The sequence below is a fragment of the Salminus brasiliensis genome, chromosome 20 (genome assembly GCF_030463535.1).
Source record: "Salminus brasiliensis chromosome 20, fSalBra1.hap2, whole genome shotgun sequence".
Lineage (NCBI taxonomy): Eukaryota > Metazoa > Chordata > Actinopteri > Characiformes > Bryconidae > Salminus > Salminus brasiliensis.
Window position 1 is genome coordinate 30,705,245 of NC_132897.1, and position 15,855 is coordinate 30,721,099.

At 39.3% G+C, this 15,855-nt stretch overlaps 2 protein-coding genes across 2 annotated transcripts; both read right to left on the reverse strand.

Annotated features, from left to right (window-relative positions):
* Positions 1-369: 369 nt before the first annotated feature.
* Positions 370-4,295, reverse strand: psmd9 (proteasome 26S subunit, non-ATPase 9). The gene is made up of 6 exons (XM_072664683.1): positions 4,122-4,295; positions 3,147-3,249; positions 1,670-1,857; positions 1,015-1,116; positions 804-892; positions 370-684 (listed from the first exon to the last, which is right to left on the reverse strand). Exons 1-6 carry the CDS (start codon positions 4,245-4,247, stop codon positions 657-659), a joined length of 636 nt encoding a protein of 211 aa, XP_072520784.1. The 5' UTR covers positions 4,248-4,295; the 3' UTR covers positions 370-656.
* A 2,103-nt stretch (positions 4,296-6,398) lies between these two features.
* On the reverse strand, positions 6,399-15,553 carry LOC140542103 (rab5 GDP/GTP exchange factor-like). Its single transcript, XM_072664944.1, has 9 exons — positions 15,498-15,553; positions 14,284-14,495; positions 13,597-13,724; positions 12,799-12,950; positions 12,622-12,691; positions 11,272-11,407; positions 10,458-10,546; positions 10,036-10,292; positions 6,399-9,687 (listed from the first exon to the last, which is right to left on the reverse strand). Exons 2-9 carry the CDS (start codon positions 14,439-14,441, stop codon positions 9,289-9,291), a joined length of 1,389 nt encoding a protein of 462 aa, XP_072521045.1. The 5' UTR covers positions 14,442-14,495; positions 15,498-15,553; the 3' UTR covers positions 6,399-9,288.
* Positions 15,554-15,855: the final 302 nt, after the last annotated feature.

The window sequence follows — 15,855 nt, forward strand, 5'->3', positions numbered from 1 at the left end:
GCTAGTTAGTGTTTGTTTTGCTTCTGTTAGTAGTGCACTACTTTTACATACTATTTAGTGTGGTAGCACATGGTTTGGAATGCAGAATTTGTGTTTATTGAAAAGGCACGTGTGGCAAGTAGATGTGCTGTTTTTCCCCAGAAAGTTTTCGCAGTAACAGTCATTTCAATTTCATATGTTGGACAGGTCTGTTCCCAACGCAGTACTATCTGGACCTCTCGAGTGATGACTGAAACATTCTTCTCAAGATTCCCAAAACACAGAAAAATAACAAACGAACATGATTTATCACTTATACCAGATGCAGTCGGTTAACCATGACAAGTTTAGGAGATGCTAGTCATAATTAAATGATTCAGACAAAACAAGAAAACTTTACACATTCAATGTTTATTAATATTCCAGTGCTGTGTTAGTAATCTCAGAGAAATTGATGCTAAATAATACACAACATCCAAAGGATTGTGTAGGCCTGAATGCATGAATGTGTTTCAGAATAATTATGAATGTGAATATAAACCCATTCAGCCACATTGCGTTGAAAAATGCAGAATGTCTTTAGTCACCCAGTGACAAAAAGGTGCAGAGGTTGACCTATGAAGATGACCCATGGCTAACCCTTTGGTCTGAATTCTCCTTCAGTGTCCTAATCACAGTCATCTGCGAAGAGGTACTATATTGCATCTGTTGAATAAAAAAAAAAGATCACATCATCACTGTCATGCAGAAAATGATGGCATACTCCTTTAAAGCACTGTTAACCTGTAAGCTGGTGCAGGTTTCATGAAAATGCAAGCACGTACCCCAGTAGACCTCTTCCAGACCAACGTTGTGGAGTCAAGCTCAGTTGAACCCTCTGGTCACTCCGAATCACTGCAATACTTACAGATTTCTAAAAGGCAGATGAGAAACTCCATGTAAATAATAAAGTTAATAGGAAATGGAAATTCACTGGAACATAAACTGGAAAAAGGAAACAATTCTGCAACATGGACTGTTCTCCTGGTCACTTACCCCCTCGCTGTGTTGGACCACAGAAGCAATATTCTGCAGGTTCTGGAAGTTGCTTGTGTTGACCGAACCAAACTGAATGATCTCATCACCAATGTGCAAGCCCTTGAAAAAACAATCAAGATGAACCAGTTTAGTTCAAATGAGCTATTCAAAAGACCTGTTACACGCTAATAATAACAATAATAATGCAACATTTTGATTAAAAAGACATTTAATCCAAACACAGTTCAGTATTTTCCAACTTCAACCCACTAGTTAAGATCTCCCAATGAATTGATGCAGACAGAAATTGGGTAAAGGCTAGCATGTGAATCCGCATTTTCATGAAGCCAGCCTTCACAGCTGCATGCGCTTGGAGGAGAACGCTAACTGCTAATTTTGTTGCCTCGATTGAAAGACTGCCCAAACTGGCTAGCATCGATGATGGCCTCTCTGGCATCACTGGGGACTGCAGAATTAGCACTGACCTGCAATTTCCCTATGAATGCTTAAATGGCTGTGCCACTCAGAAGCCCTGAAGAGGTACATGTTGGTGTAAAAGTATGGATGAAAGGTTGGACTGGTCAGACAACACAGACATTATGTACTTTCTGAGGAGGCTGAGGTTCTTCAACATCTGTAGGAAGCTCCTAGCAGACAGGGGGTTTAACCTCACCGCTTGATAAGCAGGGGAGCCCTGCGTCACAGCGTCTACCCGAGCAAACGGGGCCGGCAAAGAGGTCTCCTGCTCCATTCTCTGGGCTTCTGCCTGGTCCTGCTCACGCTTAGCTTTCTCCCGGGCGTGCAGCTTATGAAGGGCCTCCTCAATCTCCACCATAATCGCTTTGTGGTCATTCTGCAAACCTGGCGCCAAAACACAGCACAGCAACGGAGAATAAACTTTACAGACTAATTAGTGCATCATTTTTCATCTAATACGTGGTTATGCATCTGCTCGAGCCGGATTAAACCAGCCTCTTGAGCCCATTCCTCCACTAACTTTGTGCTTCATGTCCAATTAGAAGGTTGGAACACTTCAACTGAAAAGCACACTTATCAGACCACAATTTGGAACAGCAGGTGAATTGCTGAAATAGGCACAATCAAATTAAAATGGTAATGTGCACCCGTTTAGTGGAATAGTGGACTACAATGGACAGGAAAGATCTCAGGAGACTGGAAGAATCCATACCTGACACATTAGAAGAGAAACAATGCATTTTGAGGTATGGTGTGATTTTTAACATTAATGATTCAACAATCAGTAAAGGTTAAATTATGATTCAGTGATATGATCAAATAGCCAATAGACCAATAGACATCAAAAGGTTTTGTTTATTGTATATATAAAAAAAGAAAACATGATAAACAGATAAAATCCTTCTACTAGCACGTTGCACTGTTTATGTGATATGGTTGCATTGGAGTCCAATATTTGCCATATTTACATTTATGGCATTTGGCTGACGCTCTTATCCAGAGTGACTTGCATCTGAATTATGTTACACCGGTTGATCTATTGTTAGAGTCTTGCCCAAGGACTCGTAGTGATGTAGCATGGCAGGTTTGTTTTGCCAAAGAATCGAATCCTAGTCCGCCAGGGGGTGTTAATACCCACTATGCTGCACCAACCTCAATACAAATGTCTACCTTGCTAGTTACATGATTTTGTATATTTATTTATATTTAATTGTACTGGACATACACCACACCACATTAAGGATTACATGTCTTCACATTTAGGGTTCCTATTATTCTATTTATGTTTATAGCATTTGGCTGACACTCTTATCCAGAGCGACTCACATTTTGTTGATGTCTGAAAAAATCCTCCAAATTTACTTTACAGGACTTCTTCACTTACAATGAAAGTCAATGAAAACAATTTTACTCAAAGTCTGTTTGGGGCATTTCTATTGGTCCATCACGAAATTCAGACACAATGTAAGCTAGGTAAATGCTGTGTTAGGAGTCTTGCCTAAGGACCCTTGGGCCACAGAATTTGCCATGGCAGAGTTATCCACTACACAACAACAACTACTGGTTGGTGTACTGAAGGAACTAGTTTAAACAGAGAAATTGTATTCAATATTATAGTGTATACAATTTGAATATTATTGCCAAGGTCTGTATGCCTGTGTTTAGTTACCTACAGGAGATACTGTGTCTTGCTGTTCGAATCTGGAACAAATCCACATCTGCACGAGGATAGCCCTCAATGTCAACTAGAGGACCGTCCATGCCCACATCACCTTGCTGAAATGTGTCAAAACATGAGGTTAATGTATCTGTGATTTGATTGTGAAACTTTACAGACTCATTCTTTAAACAGTGGTGTTGATGGGAACCATGAGCCACAATGTTTAAAACACAAATTTAGGCATTTAATGTACTATCCAAAAAAATAATAATAATAATACAATAAACAATGCATGTCTTGAGATCTTACACTGAGCTCCACAACCAAGCTTTTTTTAGGGTCAGTGACAGGCCCTGGTCATGGGATTTATTTGGGTACTAGTTTACCTCTCCTCTCCATCTCCCTGCACCATCTTCTTCATCACGACTGCATAAAACATACATTTGAGGTCTAAATCTTAGCCCAAATGGACTGGGTTTAGAAAGCAGTAATTGCTTCAACTGTTTTGCTACCACAACAAGTAGCATGCAACACATAATCTAATCAGTCATTCTCAGTTCACAAATGTTCCTTTTTTTAACACATTTGAGTGGAAACTTCTAGGTAGTCCTCACTGACTCCCTGTATAACTAATTAGGGTATAAAAATTTAGTGACTTGCAAGACTCTCGTGCTCATCTTCACCGTGACTGCCAAAGATGGGCTGTGTAGGCTAGCTAGCTTAGTGCTAACTGACCCCCCTTAGCATCTAGCGCTAACTGACTTGTAACGTACAGGCTGGTTAGAAAAATCTACTACTACTAGCGCTAGTTAACTAGCTAGTTAACAAAGCATTCATTGGGACAGCGTTATAAACCAAGAGAAATGCACAGCGTCACTTTGACAAGCGAGACAAACAGCCAGCGAGCGATTAGCTTAGCTAGCCTAGCTAGCCAAACTGAAATGCAGTTTCACGTGGTTTGTAACAGCGTAGGTTGACGCACACTTACGTCTTCCAGCACATCGTAGTAAGCTTTAATCTGTTCCTCTATTTCATCTTTCTTTTTAATCAGACGTTGGACGTCCTCCACTGTAATCACAGGTTTATCATTATTGTTTTCTTCCGTCATCTTCATGGCTGACTGCACCAGAAACTACAAGTACGGCTGCCCGAAACGGACAAACAGAGCTATCGGTAAAACGTGTTGTTTATTTACGGTCTTCTCCTGTGTCGCTTTAGTTACTCGCATATTGGTTTATTTGCATTAACAACACATGGTAGGCCTACTGAATTGACTCAGAATATTTATTTATTTAGTATTGGATCCTATAAGTCCAGGTATCTTACCTCACTGTATTAAATAGGGATAAACATATTCCATTTCATGTAAAAAAAAAAAAAAAAAAAAAAAGTGTTGTGAAGTGGTTTTTAGAAGCTTTAAAAGACAACTGGTTTGTATTATTCCTGTTATACCATTTAATAAAGCAATGCGTGTAGAAAAAAAATACTGTAATTATACATACACAGGCCAGCCAAATGCCTATTAGGGCCATAAGCAAGGGCCTTGAGCCTCCCATCCTCATGTCAACTCATGTCCTCATGTCATTTTTCCACAAAGACATTTTATAAATGTCTTTATAATAAGTTGTTAATGTGTAATATGATGGCGATAGTAATTGGTCTGAGGCAGAAACTCTGGAAATAGTTACATTATCCCACTAGTTCAAGGAAAATGGGCTGCTGCATAAACCAGGCTTCCGTGAACCAGGCCTCTGTACCGCAGGTTTTCCTGTGCCAGGAAAGAGAGTGGGTATCCATGCTAGGCAAAAAGCGAACACTAGACAACCAGATGCAGTAAGTTAGCTAGATAACTAGACGCAGCACCTGGTAGAATACTGTGAATATATTAAAATGATGCTATGGCCTGATATGCCAGGCTATGCACTGAAACATGGCTACTGTGAGCCATTGCAATAACACAAACCAGCCAATAAAAGCATTGCGCAACATTCTTTTCACAAGCCCACCAGAAAAGGAAAATCATCGTGTTTCATTTAGAGCTGTAAAATGATACAGATGATCTATACACTAAAGCACTTCTGGGAAACTGAGCGTAGCTCTTTTTGAGCTGAAGTGTGTGTGTGTCAGAGCTGGGAAAATCTGTGCATTTCTGCTTTAGCACAAGTGATTCCTTGTAGTGGGGAATGAGTCTGTGTAATGCAGAAATATTAGATAATATTTTAATGATATGCAACATTTAGACTGGCTTTTATGTTGTAGACTTCTCTATTTGTTCTACATCACTGCTGATGAATGTCAGGTTCCTTTTCTTTGTTCCATGCACCAATGTGTATTCCAGTCAACCATGTTTTTTTTTATTATTATTATTATTATTATTATTATTATTACAGTCCCTCTCATTGCAGGCACCATAATGTTTGGACATGGGACATTTGGCTGCAAACACCTTTGGAGCTTGTAGTTTTCATTGTTCAACATGAGGATAAAGAGTTGTGCCAAAGTCAGAGAAGCTATAATGAGGATAACCAACAATTGGTTCTCTGTCAAACATTGGGATTACCCTAAATTGTGTGGAATATCCTTCAGATGAAAAAAACACTCTGCTGAGCTCATCTTAGTCGCAAAGGGACTGGTAGGCCAATGAAGACCTCTACTGCTGATGGCAGCAGAATCCTCAGAATGGACAGAGTGACCAGATTACAGATTTACTTAAAAGACCCTGCAGAATACCAGAAAAAATGGTCTTGTGGACAGATGAGACCAAGGTTTACCTGTATCAGAATGATTGCAAGAACAAAGTATGGACTTCGCATACTGCCTCATCTGTAAAAAATCAGTGATGAAGTAACTACTAAAGGCAGCAGCACAGTGAAGTCTGAGCTGTGTAGGAACATCGTATCTGCTAAAAATCCAACTGAATATGCGTTCCATCTGCTAAAGAACAAACTTAAGGGAAACAAGTAAGATCTGAAAATAGCTGCATTGGAGGCTTGGTAAAGCATTACTAATAATTGTTAATAATGAGTGTATTATATTTGTATATTATTTATTATTAATATTAATGACTATGCGAGAGTTCCACCTGAGATTTGTAATAACATAGGGCACCAGTTATGCGGACTAAAAAGCAATCAATCATGATGGAGGCTTTTTTGTCAGAACACAGGCGGAAGAAACAAGTAGACCGATTAACTGCTTTCCATCAGCATTTTCATCTACAGCAAGTAAACTTGCAAGCTCTTCATGCTTGAATGAAACACGCTGGTGGAAGTGTTCTGCTGATTTTTATTAGTAACTGAGAACAGAAAGGATTTTCACATTAATCAGATCTCTTTTGGGACCTTTTAGGGCCTTCGGGTAAAACGTGTAAACAGAAGTAACTGTCTGCATAGGCTCACTTCTCAGGCTTTTCACAGTTAACAACAGAGACCATTATCGGTCATCCTTAGACACTGGGATTACTATAGTGCTCTTATAGAGAGAGGTTCAGTTCTTTGTGCTGACCTGAAGCCTCTGAAAGTGCAATTCTTTTCCTTCTTTCCGCTACACAACACATCCACATCCATCTGGCCACTGCTTACAATAATAACAGCAGTAAAAATGAACAGGACAGCACTGAGCATCAGGTTCCCAACCCTGGACCTGGTTCACTCCTGTCTTGCATATATTATTCGATCCAACTTAAAAAACTAATCAATAAGCTCTTCTTCATCTTAATGCAGAAAAACCTTAAAATACACAGGCAAGGAGTACTCCAGAACCAAAGCTAAGAAGGGTTGTGCCTTAGAGTAAAGAAAACCTCCATCTGCACAGTTAAAAAGTTTCTGTTGGTATGACTGAGCTGTTCCAATTTCCTTTGATTTTATCGGCATATACCAGCATCAATCAAATCAAGTGCTTAAACCTCAAGAACTAATACATACTGTGTGTTTTCTGCTGGAATGTTCCTCAGGAACTGGCACTTACTGTGAGGCAATGAGACAACAACATGGAAAAAAAAAAAAAAAAATCGAACAGATATAGATCACGGGTGAAACAGAAAAAGTAGTACATGAACAATGAGTAAACTAAGAGTACCCGCTTAATGATATTTAAACACATATACACTCATTACTAGAAAACATATACATATGCAATACAACCTTCACTACTCTGAAGAACCCAAAGTCCTCAACAGTTCAACCATTGGAACAAACACAGAGCTGCATTTACACCGCAGGTCAAACTTCTTCTCGTGCCTTTCAAAGTGACCCAGATCTCGTACACAGGCATGACCTCACTTAGTGTAGATATATAACTCACAATATATATGGAAATCGCAGATATAATATATACACACACAGTATAATTGGGTTATACTTTTGGTTCGATCTGCTGTTTAATGTGTATACTGATTCGGTAAATTATTATCTGCATCTATATAAACTGTTGGGAGAAGCGTTTTTAGGAGATTTTAAGAGGTAAAAAAGGTTTTCAAACTGAATTAAAGATCATAGAAACATAGAAATCCAAATTGAATATATATTTCTCTCTTTTAAGTCAATATAGTCTTTATATGAAAATTTAACTGCAAAAAACATGTGCAAACCATTGTTTTTGCACATTCCTGTATCACATCTACCTATATTCTGGCTACCAAGAGCCAAGATGCTAATTACATATACAATGAATTAGGTATGTTTTGCTACATGCAACTACATAAATATCCGAAGTGAACCCGCAAGAAACCATATTAGATATGGGTCTTTTAATTTGAAAAAATTATTAAACAGTAACATTTGTGCCTACATTTTCTTAATAGTCTCCTTGTCTTTAATTGGGAGTGTTTAATTCAGATCCATGTTTAAATAAGTGCTTACTTTAGACCTTTCTAACATTAGACCCCACTGTAAATAATAAATGTTTTTATCTGTTATCTGTAGCAACTTTAAGGCAAAAGATAAAGTAGACACACTGCAGATACTACAGAAACATCCACATTAACTCTAGGTAACTTTGTTAATTAATTCTAAACCTGCTTAAAACCCCTGAGACATTGAGAAGACATTAAGAAGAAACCTGACATGTGATCTGTACCCACAGCAATGCTAATCTTTGCTGTTTAATCCCTGTTTGAAATGTGTTTACATCATTCTCAAATCACTTTGTGCTTATCAGGAAAATAAACCGCTCTGGCGGTTATTTGACATGAATCTGCAACTGTGCTGGATTTACTTATACTTGCTAATTAATAAAATACTTAAATTCTTTTTTTCTACCCATTTTAGATCACAATTTCTATTTACCTACTTCATTTTATATATTGGAAACTAAAACAGAATACAGGCTATAACATTTGTACATCCTGCAATTTGTGTTATTTTCTATAGTCGCTCTCATGTGCAGAATTCTGGATCTAGGATGGATTCCTGTATGACAGAAACAAACACGAAAAGGCTGCATAAATCGAAGCTATGACAACCTGTGGTAAATAAAAATATGCCAAAACCCGAAACCGGAATGCCGCTGGATCCTCTGAAATGCACGGTTTAACAAGTCGCAATACATTACATTTTAATACCATTATATAATAACAACAATACTAGCACCAGACACCTAACCAACCTAATTTGATGAAACTCGCTCATTTCTTTGAGGTTGCCAGGCTTATGTCATCAGTTCAGGGCGCAGCATTGTTAGTTTGCATGCTGCAACATTAATTTTCTAACTCAATAATAACCTCGCAATTTAGAGGATTCAGCGACATTCAGGAGTGCCACAGGGAATAATGGGGACAACTGTTCTCAAACATTTCTGTTATTTAGAAATCCATATTAAACCCAGAGTTCCTAATACGGGCATAACATCTGGATCAGGATAACTTCTGTACTTTACTTATTAAATTAAGAAAATAACCTGTAACTGTGCATTAAAATGTGCCTGCATGTGAATATATGACAAGCTTCTTAGATCCTGGACATCAATTAAAGAAGTACTCCAGAATTCCAAAATTCCAACCTAACCTTGCTGTAGCGTCAAACCCACATTATATAGCCACACGCTGAAAATGTTTAGCCAAGCCTTAGAGCGATACAAATATGTGCTTTACATTTTAACCGGTGGTGTAGATGCAGCATACAAACCAATACTAGGAGGACACTACACTCCTTTAATGGTCAACACTCTGTCTCTCCTGGATCAGCTTTATTTGATGCAGCATCGTCTCTGAGCACCAACACGGACTGGTCTCTGGCACTGACTGCTGACTTCTCAAAAGCCTCAGCTAGATGGTTCTCCAGCAGCGTGGACTGAGCTGAAACTTCATCCATTTTCTCCTGCACAGATTGTACCCATTGCCCCAACTGCTCCTGAAGTGTTCGTACCCCTTGGTCCACTTTCTCCTGACGGTTCTTAAGGTCTTCCAGCTGCTCTCGGTTTTCCCGGGCCCTCCTCTGGCTGTCAACCTCTGGTGGCTTAGAGAGTGTGCTGCGTCCCTGCATGTAACTGCCGAACTCTTCTGGGGTGAGGTTAAGGGCTGGGCCGTCCAGTTTCTCAATGAAGGCCACTGCACAAGACTAAGAAAGACAAAGTATGAAGACAGGTTACTAGTAACTTATTGAGGTTACTCAAAACATGACAGTGCACTAAATAGGTAACATTAGAACACGCTTCAAGCTTGAATAATAAATGAAGTATTACATTTCCTAATATTTCTGAATGATGCTTTAAATATGCAATAAACAATAAGCTTAAGAGGTTCCTGCTGAGTGCTACACCACCTTTCATAAGCACCACGTCTGTTAGTTCCCCATTTCATGTACTTAAATTTGCCCTGAATTTGACTAGTTACTGTAATGGGTTACTCTGTACCGTTACTTGATGCACATATGTCCTGCATATTTGTATACTTTAGGCAAACCCACCAGGTTGGTGAAGTAGTAGCCTGTCTCCCCTGCCATCAGGCTGTGTGGCAGGCCGAAGCGAGTGATGTAGTTCATGTTGGAGTGAAGACGAGGTGGGTTAGCCCTCAGCACAACGTAAACCAGACCCGACAGAAAGTCATCTGCATTTGCTGGCTGGCTGTTGGCCAACGCGAGGGCCTGGAAAACATTCTGACTGCATTTGGACACACAGGCCAATTTGTCCTGCGGTGCGCGCTTGGCATCCATCTCAATGATGGCTGTGGGATATAATGTAAAAAAAACAACAAAAGAAAAACATTTTCCAACATGCATGGTTTCAAAATGTTCCAGCAAAATATACTGGAGTTTAAACAGAGCAATACAAAAAGGTAGGTACTGTATATATCAGAGAATATAAATTGCACAATTGAACAATTAATCACCCGTAATTGCAGGTAAATATGGGTCGCTGTCAGAGCTGCCCTTAGGGAAGGGGACACGCAGCATCAGGGGGGTGACCCAGTTTAAGGACCTATCAGAATAAAACAGAAAGCTGGTTTGGCAACAAGAAACCACATAAGCAAATCTATTAACTTATTACTTAACAAGATGCATGAGGATATGAATTGGTGGGTTATTTGCCTCCATGCACTGTAGCTCCAACACAAATTCTTAAGAAGTAAACATAAGGCAACAAACATGTCCTGGTTGATGAACTACATTTGGCATTAAGGGAAATTAATTTACTGGAGAAAATACAATTTTTGGTTCATCCATTGCTCTAAAGTGATCACTCAGTGATCTATCCATGGAACACTTTTATAGCAGAGTAGTGTTTTCAGTCATTCTAATAATAATGCTCAACAATGCAGAATGTAAATCTGACAGATTTACAAGGAAAAACCTGAAGTTCACAATTAGTCACTCGAACCAGACTGAATCAATCAATCATAAAAAGGGAACGCTTAAGTTTTTTGAAACACTATAAAAAAAATGCAATCCCCTGTTCCCATCGCCACAGCTCCATCACCATGACTTGCTTTACATTCATTCAACCAATAAACTAAACTTTACATTTGTAATAATTTGTCAAATTTAAAAATACTATGACAATACTGAATTGTAAATGCTGTATCGTGAATCACATTAGATCACAGTCTGTGTAATGGTGTAGCTGTTTCACCTGTCAGCCCTAACAGGTGAAACAAGTTATCTAACCCCAAGTTATCTAACCCCAAATATGGCACCAGCTCTCACTTGATCCTCCGCTGAAGCATCAGATCCTTCTGCTCATCATCACAGCTGTCATGGCAAAAGACCCACTTGTGCAGACGTGTCATGATAAGCTTCTCTATGTGTTCCATCATTTGTGAAACCTGTTCTTCTGGCAGACCTGAAAGCAAGGAATCAAAACTTGAATTGATTGGTGCTCAATCATCAAAACTGAGCAGGAAACCAAATTCAAGTGTGCAGAATGATATACTAAAATTACTGTAATATTAACATCATAATCATCCTACTGACAATTAGCTTCTCTGCATGGGAACAACAATTCATACACAGGCTTTGTATTATAATATCACCCTACAACCATTTACTATTTCAGGGTGGTCTATTTAAGTGGATCAATAAAGGAAAGTATTTAGCTCACAAACTAATGGTTGTCCATATAGGCAAAGTTTAAGGGGAATCAAAAGGCCTTATAGAAGAAAACTGAAAAGAGCTTCATTTTAGGAATTTTAAGAATGTATCAGTTTATTCCAGGAAAAAAAAAGTGGTCCTTTTATTTATTTATTTATTTATTTTTACTATTCCTGCTAAGTGCTACTCTGGTAACGACACTAGCGTTGACCACACCACCTTTCATAAGTACCATGTCTGTTGTTGGCTCCCCATTTCATGTACTTGAATTTGCCTCATGTCATAATCACAAACCTACTCGTGTCAAAATCTACACTTCTGCAGTGCAGAGAAGTGGAAGTCAGTACAGAATTATACAAGCCTATCAATGTTCTCAGTAAATACTTAAGTGTTTAGCAGACTCACAAATTAATGGTTGTTCATATAAGTAAAGTTTAAGGGGGAACCTATAGAACTACAAAGAGTATCATTTTAGAAATTTTAAGTTTTTTTGTTTACATTTTAATACAGGAAAAAAGAAGTGGTTCTTTTATAATTTTTCTATTCCACAATCTTACTTAAATGCAATAAAGCAAGCCTATGTTTATGCTGTTGTGCTTGTTGACTGAAAGAATTTGGAATAAAAGTGGACTAAAACGCTTAATAACTTCAGGCCCAGATTAAGGCTAATCCTAAAACCACAATTGGCAAAGCAATTTACCCCAAGACCAGGCCTAATCCATATTAATGAAATTGGCCCTTCAAGCTTATATCTACTACACAAAGTATTTAGTGCGTCTTGAGACAAATGCTATCTCTACATGTAGGTCCTGCTATACTTAAAGGCAAACCATTACACTGTAACTGCTTTGTCAAACGCATTAACACTGTAGGCTTACAAGCATTCAAATATATTTATCCATATAGAGGTTTCTGATCATAGAATTGCATTTCTCGACATCAATTAAATATACAATTTTAACTCACCATTAAAGTGAACAGTACTATTCTGGTAGAAATCTTGTACCAGGTCTGACTGTTTCTCAACAGGCAGGTCCTTAAAAAAAAAAAAAAAACAAGCAAAGCATGTCAACCTGCATAAGAGCCTAGGTTTTTTACAGAGAAATTGAGACAGGCAGGAAACAGTGTCAGGGAGATGATTACATGGTAGGCTTCGATGGTGTTGAGAAAGGCTGTGCAGCGAGACTGTAGCCGTTGGGAGGCTGGCTTGCGCAGGAGTTTAAGGAAGCCAGGGAAGTCTCCAGGTTCCAGACTCTGAAAGGCCTTCAGTGCTGCTTGCTGACCTTCTAAAGACTCTGCCAATAAGAGAAACAGTAAGTAGTAAGGATGAATGTCATTACAGTGCACTGGCTAAACATGGAAATACCATTTTAAAAGAATCATAAAAAAACATCACTATAATACATGTCCATTATTTTTCTATTCCACAATCTTACTTAAATGCAAAAAAACCCTATTATTGGCTTTGAAGAACTTTATTTAATTTTAGAATTTTATTTCAATTTATTTTACCCATTATTTTTTGTGGATTTCATTTGTGGATTATGGTGGGGAAAAGAATGATATACATTCCAGATACATATTACCTACTTTTTTGCCCCAATCCAAGTCTTTTAAAGGATTAGCTTACAAAAAAATGACTACTGCTGTACTTAGTCTCCTAGTAAGATTATCCGGATTAAATATGTCCCAAAAAGTCACAAAACAATGGATGCTTGGAAGAGTCTCTCAACCATTTACTGAGTCTGGAGTCTAGAACTGGAGTCTCCATCCTCTCTACACCAGGGGAGAATTAGCCAGAGGAAAAAAATGATCAGAAAGCGTAGATACCACACAGTGTTTACAAGGGCAGTTCTAATGGCTTCAAAATTACGTATTTATACAAATATTTATCCGGAAGCTGGAACACTGCAGTATCATCCAACCCGTTTTCAGCAATACCTTGCCGTGATGGTGAGGGAGTCCCCCAGAACAGTCGCTTCATTGTACTGGAGCGTCTGCCCTTCTCCACATTTTTCTTCTCCTCAAATTTGGAGAATGTGAGCTGAAATCCTCCATCTCCATGAACCCTGAGGGTGAAAGCAAGTCAAAAAAAAAGCAGACAGAACAAAGCTTGACTCCCATCCCACCTCACAGCTGCAGACTTGATCAATTGGTCAGTTTAAACGACAGGACCAGTGTCCAGATATGACTTGGGTGACAATTTGGTCATTTAGCAGTGACATTAACTTTAAGTATGGCAGAAATGGTAGTGCCATGGTATGGTGTGTTGCACTGGTACAAGTGCATCAGTGCTGCTGGGGGTTTTACACATGGTCAGGAATGGACTATTAATGAAGGATGGTTAACACACTTTTGCATTAACAGTCCTAGCTACAATCACTGCCCCCCCACCCCAGTTTTCTTTCTAATTTCCTAGCAAGCTAGGACCCCCCACCACATGATGGGGTATGGTTAACATCTGCTTCCCCTTCATCACTGGCTTGGAGGAAGATGCCCAATTTTTTTGTGCTGTTCAGTCAGCTAACCTAAGCCCACACCAACTAGAGTTGTGCTGAGGACAGGATGTAGACAATGAACTAACAACAACAACAACAACAACAAAAAACATAGGTTCAGAACTCTTACCCATTCTCTGGTTTGCTGGTTTCAGTCTTGCGGATCCTTTCTCTCCAGCACTTGGAGCAGTAACCCTGCCACGCCGGATTGCCATAATAACCACAGCCGTCTTTACAGAGGAGCTCGGCCTGGGAGACGTGGATTCCTCTTTTCTGCTCTGCCCACATTCTCCTTATCGCCTCACCTACTACTCCTTCACCTGGCAGACCTTTTGATGAAACCTGTATCCATGCAGGTGAAGTACATGATTAATTTGCAGATACTCCCAAGCTATAAGCTTTATACAACTGTATACCATCAAACCACTGCAAAAAAGATATACTTTATATGGGTCAGCTAAAGTAGGAGGTAAAAAGTTCCTCGGCATTGAGCAAGACCAGTGGAACTGCATTCTCTGAAGTAGGGGAGCACCACTCGACTCACTACGCGACCTCACTAATAAGTTAAACATCTACTGTAAAGCATCTACTGTAAAGCCTTCCAAGAAGAGTAGAGACTGTTGCTGTAGTGAAAGAAGGAGAGACACCCGGTGAAAACCTCTGATTTCCAAAGATTACAGATACAGAAAGCACCTAAAACGTTCATTCCAAACTAGAAACCAGCCTTTGGCTAAAACAGCAAACACAGGGAGTGAACGAACCACCCTGTGGAAACCGGTCGGAGGAATTCAGACCTACATGACAAACTCGTGACAACCATGTTATTATCCAGTTTAGAGCCGACCTAGCCGACGTAGCAAAACAAATGGAAGAGCGAGCTAGCCACAGACTTACGGGCAAAAACTACCCAGTGAAGTACAGTACAGTACAGTACAGTAAATTACCCATACTTTGCACTAACTAGCTAGCTAAACTAAACACTTTACTAAACGATCTGCATTTTGGACAGTTCACAGAATCAGCACAAAGCGGCATTCTTTTGGAGTTACTTTGATTATATGGACCTATTTGAGCGATGTAATATAGCTAGCTATAGCTGTATACTGAAGTTTGGTTATTTAGATAAAGTTATTCGTCTGATATATTAGCTAGCTAAAGTTAGCGAAGCTCTCCAAGGAACACAGAGAAGTTATGGCTACACAACTAGCTAGCTATCTCTAGCACTAATAGCTAGATAGGTCAGGTCGCTTCCGCGCTTTGCTAGATTAAAACATCAGCATATGTTTACTGTGTAACGTGTAATACTAGCTATATTCTGTCCAAACTTTCAGCAGATGAACCTACCTGGCTCGACTCTAGCTTCAGCTGTGCTGCTGTAGTGCTGGGGACGGGTACAAACACCTCACTTCTGTAGTGGGAAAACACACGAAGCGCTAACTAGCGTCGCCACCTGTTGAGGCGGAGTAACCGGCGCTGGTGCTTACAGAGCGGTGGCAGCGTCTGTTTACTGAGGGCATTGACATTTGCATCAGAAATGAAAGTCATATTTAAGTGTTTAGTGCTGGACAAAAGCATTATTGGATTTGTTGGAAATAATAAAAAGCCCAGTCAGTATTTTTTTTTTTTGCAAACGCCAATTTTTATTCTGGCTACATTTTACACTTATAGCATTTAGCTGACCCTCTTATCCAGAGCGACTTAC